The sequence below is a fragment of the Hevea brasiliensis genome, chromosome 15 (genome assembly GCF_030052815.1).
Source record: "Hevea brasiliensis isolate MT/VB/25A 57/8 chromosome 15, ASM3005281v1, whole genome shotgun sequence".
In the NCBI taxonomy this organism is placed as follows: domain Eukaryota; kingdom Viridiplantae; phylum Streptophyta; class Magnoliopsida; order Malpighiales; family Euphorbiaceae; genus Hevea; species Hevea brasiliensis.
The window spans coordinates 66,419,358-66,433,361 of NC_079507.1; the positions used below are offsets into that span (position 1 = coordinate 66,419,358).

The 14,004-nt window shown below is 34.2% G+C and overlaps 1 protein-coding gene across 1 annotated transcript; it reads left to right on the plus strand.

Annotated features, from left to right (window-relative positions):
- The first annotated feature begins 122 nt into the window (after positions 1-122).
- LOC110643133 (glycine-rich RNA-binding protein 2) lies at positions 123-9,050 on the plus strand. The gene is made up of 4 exons (XM_021795386.2): positions 123-400; positions 7,183-7,251; positions 7,329-7,435; positions 8,084-9,050. The coding sequence occupies exons 1-4, from the start codon at positions 244-246 to the stop codon at positions 8,693-8,695; spliced, it is 945 nt and encodes a 314-aa protein (XP_021651078.2). The 5' UTR covers positions 123-243; the 3' UTR covers positions 8,696-9,050.
- Positions 9,051-14,004: the final 4,954 nt, after the last annotated feature.

Below are 14,004 nucleotides of genomic sequence, written 5' to 3' on the forward strand. Positions count from 1 at the left end.
GAGATCTTGGCCTGTGAGGTGCAATTTTGTAATTTCAGCCGTGACAATAGCGTGATTATACAAGGTTACTTTTGTCATTTCGTAGCGGACCCATAAACCCCACACTAAAGTCTCATTTTATTTACCTCACGCCAACGGCCACGCGGCCTGGCTCAAAACCCCCTTGGAAAAGAAAAAGAAAGGTTTTTCTAAACGGTAGGGTTTTAGCTAAAACCCTTGACACTATCTATCATCACCATCACCATGGCTATGAGAGCTAGGGTGGCTTTGGCGGCAGCTCCCCGCAGCTTGCTGCGCTTCTTCTCAACAACCTCCACTTCATCCTTCATTCCTCCGCCCACCACGGCGGAGACTTCTGCTCGAGAAAAAGCTGAGCCCAACACCAATCTCTTTGTCTCTGGCACGTTCATGTCTCTCTCTATATCTCTTTTCTTTATTGCCTTCTATTGTGTTATCTATTTCATCAATTGGCTCTGTTAATTATTATTGTTATTATTTGGTTTTACTTTGTTTCCTCCTTAGTAAATGAATGCAGTGGAAATGTTAGAAATGACAGGAAATGTCTAAAATTTTTGAAATATGATTTCCTTTTTTTCGGTTACCTTACATAATTGGATTGCTCTTTTGTTTTAGTATTGCCTTTTTTATATTTATACAATAAGTTTTTTGGGTTCTGTCATTTTGATTGGTGACTTTAATATTGTTATGGTATTATATACTTGTTGTTTAGCAACAGATACTATTTGTTATCTGCTATATTATATATTTGATTGGAATACTTTTGGTTTGTCTTTACTTATTAGTTATTAGTATATCGAATTTGATCATTGGATTTTTTTTTCTTGTTTGCCTGTGGATGCATTATAACTTGAAAATAAGTGCATGGTTTTCTGTTGGTTATATGACAAACATATGGCAATAGCAATTGATACGTGGAGAGTTGAATAGGCTCTGCAATTTTAATTTTGAAAACCTATATAGTGTAGAAAGGGTAAGGCTACAGATCACATGGATACTTTTGTGCTACTATTGTTGTGAAAGTAGGACATGATATGACATGCATCTGCTAATATTGGATTATAAAACCTTTATATTACAGCAACATCTTCTAGAAGGATTGGTTGTGATTCAAAATGCGAGATATTGTTCTTTAGGATTATTTTGATGCTTGTTGGATAGTATTCAACTGTTACTAATTTCTGTTTTGGTTGATTTGCTGATATTGGTTCCTACTCGTAAGATTTGTGTTGCATAGGCAGAAAACAGATTTTTGAAACACAACTATTTCATTTTTGTCCTTCAATCTTATATTATATGATAAACCAACCTAATCAAAGTGGCTCCTGTTAACTTTGGTTGTCCGTGGCAATACCACAATAAATTATGTAGTTGATGTTGGATATTAATATTACACATTAGACAGCTGTCCCCAGGCGGTGTTAGCTATATGATAATGAAACAACTCAAAAGCTGTAGTTGTAAGTATAAAGTATAAAAGGATAATATGGTTGCAGACAAGGGATTTTGTGATGCATTGAGCAAAAAATTTAATATTTTTAAGGTTTTAGAAAATTGCAAGTTTCTAGATCTTTTTGGAATTGTGTGATGCAGTTCTTGCCCTAGGTGTGTTGTTGACGGGATCTTGGTTGTGATGCTAAGAAATTTTGCATGTGAAGTTTCATATCTTCTCAATGTTCTTGATTTTCTCAAGTAATTTCCTTTTGTTTTAGTGTTTTTTCTTCATCAAACCCCATAAATCATTTATAAAGACCTAACTAGGCCTATACTAATTAGCTTCAAATTCCTTTACATTTTTTCCAGTATAGTTCACAATATTGAAAAAATTTGCATTGCCAACATCACCTGGAATTTGTTGTGTTGCTTGGCCACCAATCATATTTTTGAAAATCTCTGGACCACAGTATGCATACTTCAAATTGACCCTTATTTTACACTATTACATCCCTTCTCCTTTGGCCCTTTTTTTTTGCTTCCTATAGCAGTTTTGGGAGTTTAGTTTACCCTTATTTGCTGTCTTATGTCATTGTGGCATATTTACAAATAATGCAGCATGCCATAAATCCAGTAAAATTTTGTTGGACTAAAGAAGATGTGTTTTTGGAACATTTCATTTGAAAAATGGGAGATCAAAGACCTCCTCAGATGTCATGGAAGAGGAATTTTCTTTGTTATGTTCTGGGACTACTTTTGTGTGCAATTCTGTTTTTGCAGAAAAGAAAACTTAGAGAATGGTCCTCAAAAGTCATAGTGAAAATTTGTAACTTTGATCAATGTGACTGCTCTAAATTTGTTGTACACTGTTAGTGTTATTTATAGTGATATCCTCATATTCTCTCTTTTCTGTGTATGAACATCAATTGCTATTTGGTGTTGTGAACCTCAAAATAGATTGATTCAATTTTCATGTGAAACTGAAAAGGATTAAAATTGACTTTACTTGGGATCTGCATAGTTGAGTGATTTTTGACACTGATTTTCAGAATTTTCCACCTGTGGTTGCTGTGTAAATTTCATCCTTGTGCAGATTTATTGATGCACACCATTTTAATGAATGCACTAGATTTGTGTTAATTTGGAGTTGGGTTTATCATTTATGCCTATGCAGATTTATAGAGTCTAGTTCCCTTCCTCTTCTTTTTTTCTTCTCTAAGCGTAAGTCAATCATTTGTTGAAGTTAATGAGTGATATTTTATCTTCAACGTGAGCATTACATTGTGGTTGAACAAAACTGGCTAGTACAGTAGAATTACCTTCAAGTAAAGCTGTACCTCTTGTTTTGCAACTCCAGCTAGCTAAAGAAATGGCAATTCAACTTGGATATTCAATAAGCTGAGCACAATTGAGTGATGTCCACATTTCCATGAAAAGTGCAATGTTTAGTTGTAAGTCATTCCACTAATTTCATAGATATTGACAGAAGCTTGGAAAGAAGGAGAAGCCAGATAGCATGTCTAGAATTTTTTAACTTGTAACTCCATAAAACCCTTTTCCAGCAACAGATTGTTTATGTGAAGTATGTACGTCTCTCTATGAACTAGAATGTAGGGGTGTGCATCGGTTGGGTCAGTTTGGTTCGGTCTAAAAAATTGAAAAACTGAATAAACTGTACCAATAAAAAATCCAAACATAACCGAAATACCGCTAAAATCGAATTAAATCAAACCGAAATAATTTGGCTCCATTCAGTTCAATTTGTCTGTTTTGAACAAAGGCAATTTTTATAGACAATTTAAATTATTTTTAAGAGAAATATTAACTAAAAAACACAAAAATAACCCCTGCAATTCGTCTTCTTGAAAATTTTGATCCTCAAAACAATACCATTACACAAGGAGAGCCGAAGGATAATACCATTCATAATGTGTCTACATTAAAAAAAGTGAAATACGTGAAAGGAAGAAGAATATTACAAAGTTAAAAGAAAAAAAAAAACCTTAAACATGAACAAATTACTCAAAAACAAATGAAATATCCAAAATATGAAGCTTGTGACAACTAATAAGAGAAATATTACAAATTTCAGAAAAATAAATTAACAAAATAAAGGAAAAAACCCATGACCATCGTTGTCTAGGAATCAATAATTCCAGTGTTATGATCTCTCGCTGAGGATTGAGTCACGGGCCTAGTAATAGTGAAATCTGATTCAAAAGCTGAAATTTTTGCTTTACCTCGATTATTTCCTCAAGCTATTATTGTTGGAAACATGAGCTCATTAAAAAGGAGCTCTATCCTTAGACTCGTTAGAGAAGAGAGAATCCAAATCTCAATTTAGTTAAAAATAATTCTACTTGATATTTTATTCATAATTTGATCTCCTTATAAAGAGATTATTATATGATTTCATATGGAATTCTCTACTATTGGAAACCAATATTTAAGGTCATAATTTAAGATAATATAATTAGAGTAATATCTTAATTGAGATATTTATTTCTGCTAAGAATTAGTTGTTGCTGCTGAATACAGTTTTGATGCTAATTTATTTATTGCCATTCTTATCACCATTGACTGGAATCTCTTGTGGATCACGTATTACGTAAGTCTTGCCACCAATATGCATCCATAACAGCACTCCCCTTCCTGGAGAAAGAGCTTGTCCGCAAGCTCAACATTAGGATAAGACTATGAATCACCCATAGTCCTTTTGCCCTGTTGCTTTCTTTGAATCATTCATCTCCAACTAAGACAACTTCTTACATTGATGCTTGGAGGAATATGGTTCATCACAATTATAGCACAACCCCTTTGCTCTTTGCTCAGCCATCTCTGGACGGCTCAATCTTTTAATAGAGTGAGAAAGAATACTTCCTAAACTGGAATTTTGTAATGTTTTAGTAGCCTTGGATACAGGCAGAATTGATGAAGTAGGTGTTGTTCTTGTATCGGACCATGAATTTGTCTACTTCCAGCTGCTGTTTTCTTTCGGAGGCTCTTACCAGGTTCATAATTGCCACCAAACTCGGGAGATTTTGCATCTCTGCATCAATTCAGATTGAATCTGTCAAGCCTGCAGTAAACAAATGAACTTGTTGATCTACCCGAATTGTTGTCGCACGAGCTATGAGGCTCTGGAATTGACATTGGTATTCTTCCACCATCCCTGTCTGCTTCAGATTAGGCAAATTGCCCAAAGGATTGCTACTGCGTGGTGGCCCGAATTTCAAATTGCAATATTCTTTGAACGTGTTCCATGGTAGTAGGGGTTCTTCTTGTTCTAATCTGTAGAACCAGAGTTGTGCCTATCCCGTCATATGGAATGCTGCAAGGCTCGCCTTATCTGTTTCTTGCAGCTATTGGTTTGAAAACAATTGTTCACATCGGTGTAACCAAATCAATGGATCTTCAGATCCATCAAACGTTGGAAAATCCAACTTCGTATACCTTGGTACTACTCTTGCCCTGGGTCTCGCTTCTGTTTTTCCATCAACTCTATTATTGCTACCTTCATAGTTGTTATGAGCCGCCCTCTGTTTCCTTGCCTTGGTTCTTGTGAGTTCCCTGAATGAACTCTTGTAATTTACGGACAAATTTTGCACTTGGGATTCCAGTTTCAACTCTGATTGCTTGATTCATTCTTCCATCTTTGATTCAGCCTGTGCTACTCTTGCTTCGGCCAATGCTTGTGCTTCTTGGAATAGCGACCTCAATTCTTCTCTCGAACTTGTATCATCCATGACATCCGGCTTTGATACCAAGTTGTTACTATCTCTCACCTAAGATTGAGTCATGGGCCTATTAATAGTGAAAAATCTGATTCAAAAGCTGAAGCTTTTGCTTTACCTCAATTCTTTCCTTGACCTATTGTTGCTGAAAATGTGAGCTCGTTAAAAAGGAGCTCTAACTTTAGACTCATTGGAAAAGAGAGAGTCCAGATCTCAATTTAATTAAAAATAATTCTGTTTGATATTTGAATTCTCTACTATTGGAAACCAATATTTAAGGTCATAATTTAAGATAATGAAAATTAGAATAATATCTTAATTGAGATATTTATTTCTGCTAATAATTAGTTATTGCTGCTGAATCCATCTTTGATGCTAATTTATTTGTTGCCATACTTATCACCATTGACTGGAATCTTTTGTGGATCACGTATTGCATAAGTCTTGTCCACAAATATGCATCCATAACATCCAGATATTGTAAACCCATTGCCGTTTAAAGAATCCAACTGTTGCACATGCAGCTGCACAAAATAGGGAGAGATTTTGAAGAAAAAGAAACGAAGAATAAAATGATTAGGGGAGGGAAAGAAATCGAGAGGTTGAAGAAGGAGAGAGCAGTGGTGTCGTGAGAACAAGAAAAAGAGAGAGCTGAGATGAAAAGAGTGGAAAAGATGAGGAATAGGAGTGATGTTGCAAGAACAAAATGAAGAGAGAATAGTGAGCAGAGATGAGATGAGGAAGAGGAGATGGGAGTTACTGCCATATGAGGAGTTGTTGGCCAGGGTTTGAAATGTTTCTTATGAATATATAGTGATATTTTGATGGCTCAGATCTTCTCAAATGGATGGTTAGATTTAGTCATCTTTAAAAAAGAAAAAAAAAATGTTGAAGGTGGGATTTGATCACAGGACATCAAAGCAATATCATACAGACTTAACCACTAAACCGAAAGGTGCCACATGTTACGCAAATCTTCAAAATAGTCTTATATTGGTTTGGTTTGGTTCAACCGAATTATTTTTGTTCAAAATTATACCGAACCGATTAAACTGATTTTTTTCAAAAATAAAAACTGAACCAAATTACTTAAAAAACCAAACCAAATTTCTAATTCAATTTGGTTCGGTTCGGTTGGTTATTTTGGTTTAAACCGAATTATGCTCACCCCTACTAGAATGGATGGACATAAATGCATATTGATGAGCTTTTATTTGAATTAATGTATTTGAAACAATGTTTAATATCTTTCAATCAGATGACTATAACTACTGTATGTGATGTTAATTGCGAAACAGAAAACTTTTTATGATCATTATGAATTTTTGCCTTTTTCAGGTGAGTATGTTCTTTATTACGTCTCACAAAAAAGAAGGTTCTTTATTTGTCGTTTGTTTCCTTCTACATAATCATGATTAATTCTAATCTACTTGGGGTTGGCTATATGGATCTATTTCTTTCATTTCTTCCCATTTAGAGCTACAGCTTCAACGACCCATTGTTATACCTATGTCAGTTATTAGGTTTATATAATGAGACGTGACAAAGTTTTTATGATGTTTGTCAACTACTGCAAGTCTAGAGCTCTCTGTCATCCCAGGCTTTGGCCCAGCTGTTTATTGTCTAATTGAGACTATACTCATAGCTAGGCAGAGTTCTTCATACTTTGTTTTTTATTTTAAATGTAGATATTCTTGTGAAGCCTATATTGATGTTTTATTTCCCATTTTTCTCAAGAGAGTACTAAATGTTTTGGGTTTTTCATTGACATGGATTTCTTATTTTTACTTGAGATGTAGAGTTTCTAGATAAGACCTAGTGGTCAATGATCATATAATCAATTTGTTTCCTCCTGACTTGTTAAATATATATGTATGGCAATTTTTTGCAAATTTGACCAACTGCTCTTTGAGATTGCTTATTTACTTGGGACGGTCATTTCAACTTAATTAATGTGTTTGACCTTGATTGTGTACTTTGTCAAATATATTTTCAGGACTTAGCAAACGAACTACTACAGAGGGACTAAGGGAAGCATTTTCCAAGTTTGGTGAACTGGTTCATGGTTTGTGCTTCCTTTCCATAAATGTTTAAGAAATTGCCCATGTGAATTATCAATAATTTTCATGTTGCTTTTTACAGCCAGAGTGGTGACTGATAGGGTGTCAGGATATTCTAAGGGGTTTGGTTTTGTCAGATATGCTAGCTTGGAAGATGCTGCCAAAGGTATAGAAGGCATGGATGGGAAGGTCAGTATGTGATTTTTTGCTTTCATTTGAATCATTTCTTGGACAAAATTAGAAAAGATATTATTATAGCAAGTTCCTAGTAGACATGATAAGTGATAAGTTAAATTATTGACATAGCAGAATGCAAATAGTAAAATTTGAACTGCCTAATGCCCAGTCTTTTTAATATTGTTTGTGGATGAGCTTTTCAAGGCACACAGCAAAGCTTCAAAATTTTAAGAACTCTAATTGAAAATCCACCTATCACTCTAATTGAAAATCCACCTATCGGTTGATATTTGTTCTTGAAAGTTAATTTTACTTATCACCAATGAGCTTTAACTTGGTGGTGCTGAAGTAGTCTCTAGACTTGTGAGCTATTAAGTTCGAGTCTCGTCGGAACCAGTTGTACCAAAAATTAAAAGAAGTTAATTTTACTTATTTCAATAACAATGTTGATTTTGTTGATGCTTTATTTTGCCACTTTAACCTTGGAGGATGCAAATGAGAATTTTTTTTAAAAAAAATCTATTTTTGTTTTGTAGTTTGTTTATTTAAAGTTAATTTTACCTTATTTTAGGAATAATGTTTTGATTTTTATTGTTGTGATAGTCTTTTTTTTTTTTTTCCCCCTTTATTCTCTCTTTCTTATTGTACTGTGTTCTACAGTTTTTGGATGGCTGGGTTATATTCGCCGAGTATGCAAGACCCAGGCCATCACCTACCCCACCTGGGAACAACATAGGTCCTGGATATGGGAGCAACACTGGTCCTGCATATGGGAGCAATGCAGGCCCTGCATATGGGAATGCTGCAAGTCCTGCGTATCAGAACGACACGTGCCCTGCATATCAGAACAACACAGGTCCTGCATATGGGAGCAATGCAAGCCCTGCATATGGGAATGCCGCTGGTCCTGCATATGGGAGCAATATGGGTCCTGCATACGGGAATGTTGCGGGTCCTGCATATGGGAGCAATCCAGGTCCTGAATATGGGAATGCAACGGGTCCTGCATATGGTAATACTACGGGTTCTGCATATGTGAGCCATACGTCTCCTAATGGGAGTTCCACAGAGCCTGCAAATGTGAGCAAAGTGGGTTTCGCAAACGGGAGCTATAGCCGTGGTCCAACATATGGGAGCAACATGGGCCCTGCATATGAGTCCAGTAATGGTCCTGCATATGGTAATACAACCACTCCCGCTTGTGGGAATGCTTCGGGGCCTGTGTATGGAAACATGGATCCTACTTACAGTAATGAGTATGGCCATCAATGATCTATATGAAGTTAACAAGCTCAGCATCTTGCAAACTTTTTCTAGTCCGTGAAGAGCCTTTATGAATTCTTTAATGTTGCTCTGGTTTTTCTTTCAAAGCTTGGCGATTGCAAGCGTTGGAGTAACATTACAATGAGCGAATTGAACTTAGAAGTATGTGAATTCAAAATGTTGGAACAACACTCTTATTAGCTATTTTCATAAAACATGTTGTCTTACGAAGCAAGTTCTCCATGAACCAAGGAAATCTGTCTGAAAACTGGACCATTGAGAAGTTTGTTTGGGGTGTTGTTTGAATTATTCGAACAGAAATTACATCTGAGCTTCAAAATAAGAGTTGTTTCTAAATTCAGTGTTATATTTACTGGGAAGTACACAACTTCCAAGTCTTTTTCCTTTGGAGTTTTTTACCATACTGAACTTTTAGGTGTGGTTTAGAGCATCAAAAATGTATAATTAACCTGGATCAAAATGGCTATGTGATTTTGCCAGAGTTGACATTTAATATGAATATGGATTTAGAGGAAAACATGTGAAATTTATATGTAAAATGAATTTCATATTATATTTGTTAAATCAGATTTAAACAAAAATTTTATAATATTTTGATTGAATATGCTATCACTTATATCAATTATATAAAAAGACCTGCAATAGGTGTCACTGCGTAGCTTCATGATTGTAAAAAACTCGGAAATTAAAACCCAAGTCTTCTATTGGACCACAAATGCATTCCCTTTGCCCCATTTCAGCTCCTCTCTAAGCTTATTTTCTGCCTCAACTTTCAACAGGAATTTTGTGCACGACATCAGGCTTCTAGAAATTGATCATAGGTGAAGCTGAGTGAGTACATCAACTATAGCACAAAAATTTAAACCCATTGCCAATTTTCTCATTAATTACCAAAATCACAGGTGGCCCAGAATTTTTAACATTATTGTCCAAATGGGCCAATGGACAAAGTGAATTTGCCCCTTGGTCGAGGCAACCCAACAAAATTTATAATATAGAAAGGAACTCAACAGGAAGATATCTCAATTTTATCATCCATCTAGGACAAGCAGAGTATGATACTTGTAAGGAATTTGTTGCAGGCAACTATAATAAGTTGACGAAATTTAATGCGTCTTCGTTTCTTGACACTTCTAACATTTTTCACAAACACATATGTGGGACACTTGGGTTTTATGACATTTCAGTGTTGTCAATTTTGGTAGGGCTTGAAGGTTTTCTGATGGGTTGTTTTCATTTTTCTTTTTCTTTTTTTTTTTTAAATAATTAAGTTGGATTCTTGCAGAGAAATTTCTGGAAAAAAAAGACAAAAAGATTCAGTAAACATCATTTATTTGGAGAATGTGGGAAATGGAGAAGATACTAGTTATAGTGTGTACATAGTATCAATTTTTGTGGTGCAAAATCAATATTTGTATTGACACATCTATTTCTACGCCCTATTTTCATGAGAGAATACAATTATTCAACCCTGTGATTGTGACTTGAAATATATAGTTTTGGCTACAGTCATGGTTTCTAAAGAAAATTTTATGGGCAACTTGAGCCTGTTTTGTTTAGCAACTGGCGATTGTCGGTCAATGTTAATAGTTGTATTAATTATAAAAAAAATTAATAGTTTTAATGGTTGGATTATAAAATAAATAATAAAAGCATTTATAATGATCACTAGCGTTAATCATTAAAATAATATTCTCAATATATATTAATATCCTCAAATATGTTAATGTCCTAACGTTGATTACTCTTTTTCTTCTTTAATAGAGGAAGAACATTTGTTTCTATAATACAGGTGATGTGACTTATCCGCAAGTATACGGGTCGTCTCAAGTAATAAAGTGATGAATCAAGTATCGTTCCCACGAGGATTTGCTGTTTGATTACTAAACTATGAATGAAGCGATTATTTGGGCTAATGATTAATGAATAAATGGTAAATGTAAATGAGCAAGGTAAATTGATTAATCTAATTGAAATGGGTAAAGAGCAAACAAATAAATTTTAATTCTAGCTCGCAATTAAACTAAAATTAACAATGGGTAATTTAAACGAAAGTCTAATTATGGTAAAAGTGATTCGAGTTGGGGTTTATAAATAAATTAATTTGGATTTGTCTTGTGATTTCAAATTTTTAGGGAAAAATAGAGTTTGAAGGAAATTGATTCTAAATTCCTTTGATATCTTTTTCAAGCAAATCAAAGTGTATTCTAAAATAACCAAACCTACTTTCGTATGTATTTGATTACTTTAAAACCCATTAAGTTTTGTAACCAATAATTAATTCCTCTTAAAGTCCTAGTTTATTTCTAAATCTAGGTGATTTTAAGTTCCAATCCTTGATTAACTATCAATGACCTTCACCTTTCGGTCCTTCAATCAAAGATTAACACAATACCCAATGGGTACCAACATTAGGCAAGTAAATCAAGCACACAAGGAAGGAATCAAAACTCATATTCATATAAAATAAGGAAATACCCAATCTAAATCCACAAATTAATCTAAAACATATTTCCCAACTCTGAAATCTAAAGAAATTACTCACTCATGATGGTATTTACAAGAAATATAGATGGAAGAATAAAGAAAAACATGATAAAAGGACTGAAATGGGAAAACCCAGGTGGAAGAACCAAGGTCTCTGGAGCTCAAAACTCGTGCAGCAGCTCCTTCTTCCTAGAGAATGGCGTATTCTCTCCCTCTTTCTATATATTTTTCTTTCCTTTTTGTTTTTCCTTCCTTCCTCTTGTGGCAAAAATAAGGAAATGATGAATTTATATCGTCCCTAAAAGTAAATAAGAGCCAAGGAGTGGATAGGAAATGAGGTGTAAAATTATCCAAGTCAGCAGCACTATTCACGTTCTGGGCAGTCTGCTTAGGGTTCGGCTTAACCCTAAGCAGCTTCTTAGCAAATTTAGCCTCTGGTCGCACTGTCTGCTTAAGGTTAAGCAGACCTTCAGCAAATCTCGGCAGATTTATAGTAAAATGGACTTTTCTGCTCATGCTTGACTTGTGTTGCACCTTAAGCATTGCCGCTTTACCCTGAGCATGACCTTAAGCAAGGTCTCAAGCAAATTTCGGCTGGTTTGCTCTTTCAAGGCTTGATTTCTTCAACTTTCCTCCATGCTTAAAGAATCCCAAATTTCTTCAAATCACTTCCTAATGCACTCATTGATCCTCGATTTGCCACAAAATCCTATCAAAAACAACAAAATTACAAAAATCAAATATAAAGTATCTAAAATTAACAAATAACTAAAATAAAGCTAAAAACATAAAATATACTAAAATATAAGGGCAAAATGGATGCAAAACTACCCTAAAATGCCTATATGAAATGAGTGTAACAAATTCCCCCAAACTTAAACCTTTGCTTGTCCTCAAGCAAATTAAAACAATTAAAACAATTTGGGGTACCTTACCTTAAATTTATGAAAATTACTTATCCAAACTCTCAAGCTTACCTTTAGCCACCAACAAACCATATACCCACTTTCAAGATGCAAAGAATTCAATCCTTACCAAAGTTATCACCGCTTAGCCTTGGGTCAATTATCCATATCATTAAACCCAAACCAATCAATCACAAAGAATAATCATGCCTAAATAGACTATAGGGTAATCCATAAGCTAAAGTGTCTCAAATAATGATGGAAGTAAATGGATGGATTTAATGATATCCCAATCCCATAGGCAATTCTCCTATTCCAATCTCCACTAATGTAGCAAATCACCATCAAAAGATCAAAAGGACTTTCAAGGGTTGTAATGGGGCTAAGGGGGTGATAATGTGGCTAACAAGAAAGGGATAAGGGTAACAAAATATGAGAATAATCAAATTATTAAAAGATCAAGACACACAAATTTTTTTTTTTTTTTTTTTTTTTTGAATCAATTTGGAGAAGGAACTTTACAACTATTCACCAATACTAGCATATAATTTTGAAGCTTTTAGAGGGACTACATAAATAACATTGACTTTGAATTACAATTGTCCCTTTCAATTCACCCCCAAACTCATTTCTTTGTATACTTGAGTGGTGAATTACTTTACATACCATAATTGAAATTGCTAGCCTTTTTACTTTAGCCACTTCTCCCAACTAATTGTTATTTATATTTTTTTTATTTTTATATATTTTTTTAAGTGTATCTATCACTCAAAGAATTATTCTCATGGAGGGTAGGTAAGTGTTTGGGTTATGGCTAGGCATTAATGTGGGTTCTAAAGGAATAAGAGGGATAAATGTAGGCTCAAATTGGTTTCAAAGGAAATTTTGAAGTGAGGTTGGCTAAGGCTAAAATATGGGTTTAAAATTCAAAGAATGCCTAGATCATTTCTTTTTCAGGTGTATGCTATGATTTCGCCTTGAAAGGTTTAGGAAGATTGTTCTAGGATTGGTGAGACATCAATTAGCTACTTCTCACCCTAGAGTTTTCTCTATGCACTCAAAGTCAATGCAATTGATTGGGTGGCCCTTGGCTAAGAAGATATAAACTAAAGCAAGAATCTAATAACTTTGCACCTATCTAGAACTTTCAATCCATCAAACCTTTCTAAAAGTAAGCTCAATTGCTCTTCAAAGCAACTCTCAATCCTCTAAGGACAAGGTAAAAATTTATTTTTATGATATGCATGATCCTAAAATAAATGCATAAATCAGATTAAAACTAAGTGTAATCTATATGAAGACTATATGCAAATGTATGTATATAAGTATAGACATGTGTGTGGTATATGTATAAGTGTATGGATTATCTATATATGGATGAATGAAATGCAATAAATGAATAAAAGAAAATTTTAAAAATTTTGCAAAAATTTTGCCCTCACCCCTAAACTCAAATGAAATATTGTCCTCAATGTCTAAAATGAATGCAAAGATGGGCAAAATTGTGTGAACTAATCAATTAATGAAATATATACAATTGGGGATTAAATCAATATAAGCTTAAGTATTTCAAAATTAGCTCAAAATGATATTAACAATGAAGCTTTAGAGAGAAAAATGTGAAAAGGTATCCCAAATGTATGAATTTACACTGCTTAAGATGTTGCTTAACCTGCTGCATAGGGTAAAGCGAAAGCATAAGCATTGGCAACATACCATAAGCATAAATTGTAAAAGGTAAGCTGTTACCTCCAACTGATGTGGAACAGTTGCGGCTCAAAGAAAATTGTGCAACTCATCAATGTCAACAAAATTAGGATTGAAGAAAAAGATAAAGTGCAAAAATAATGGTCAAGAAAATGAAAAAGTGTAAAGAAATAAAATGGAACAGTTAAATCAAAAATT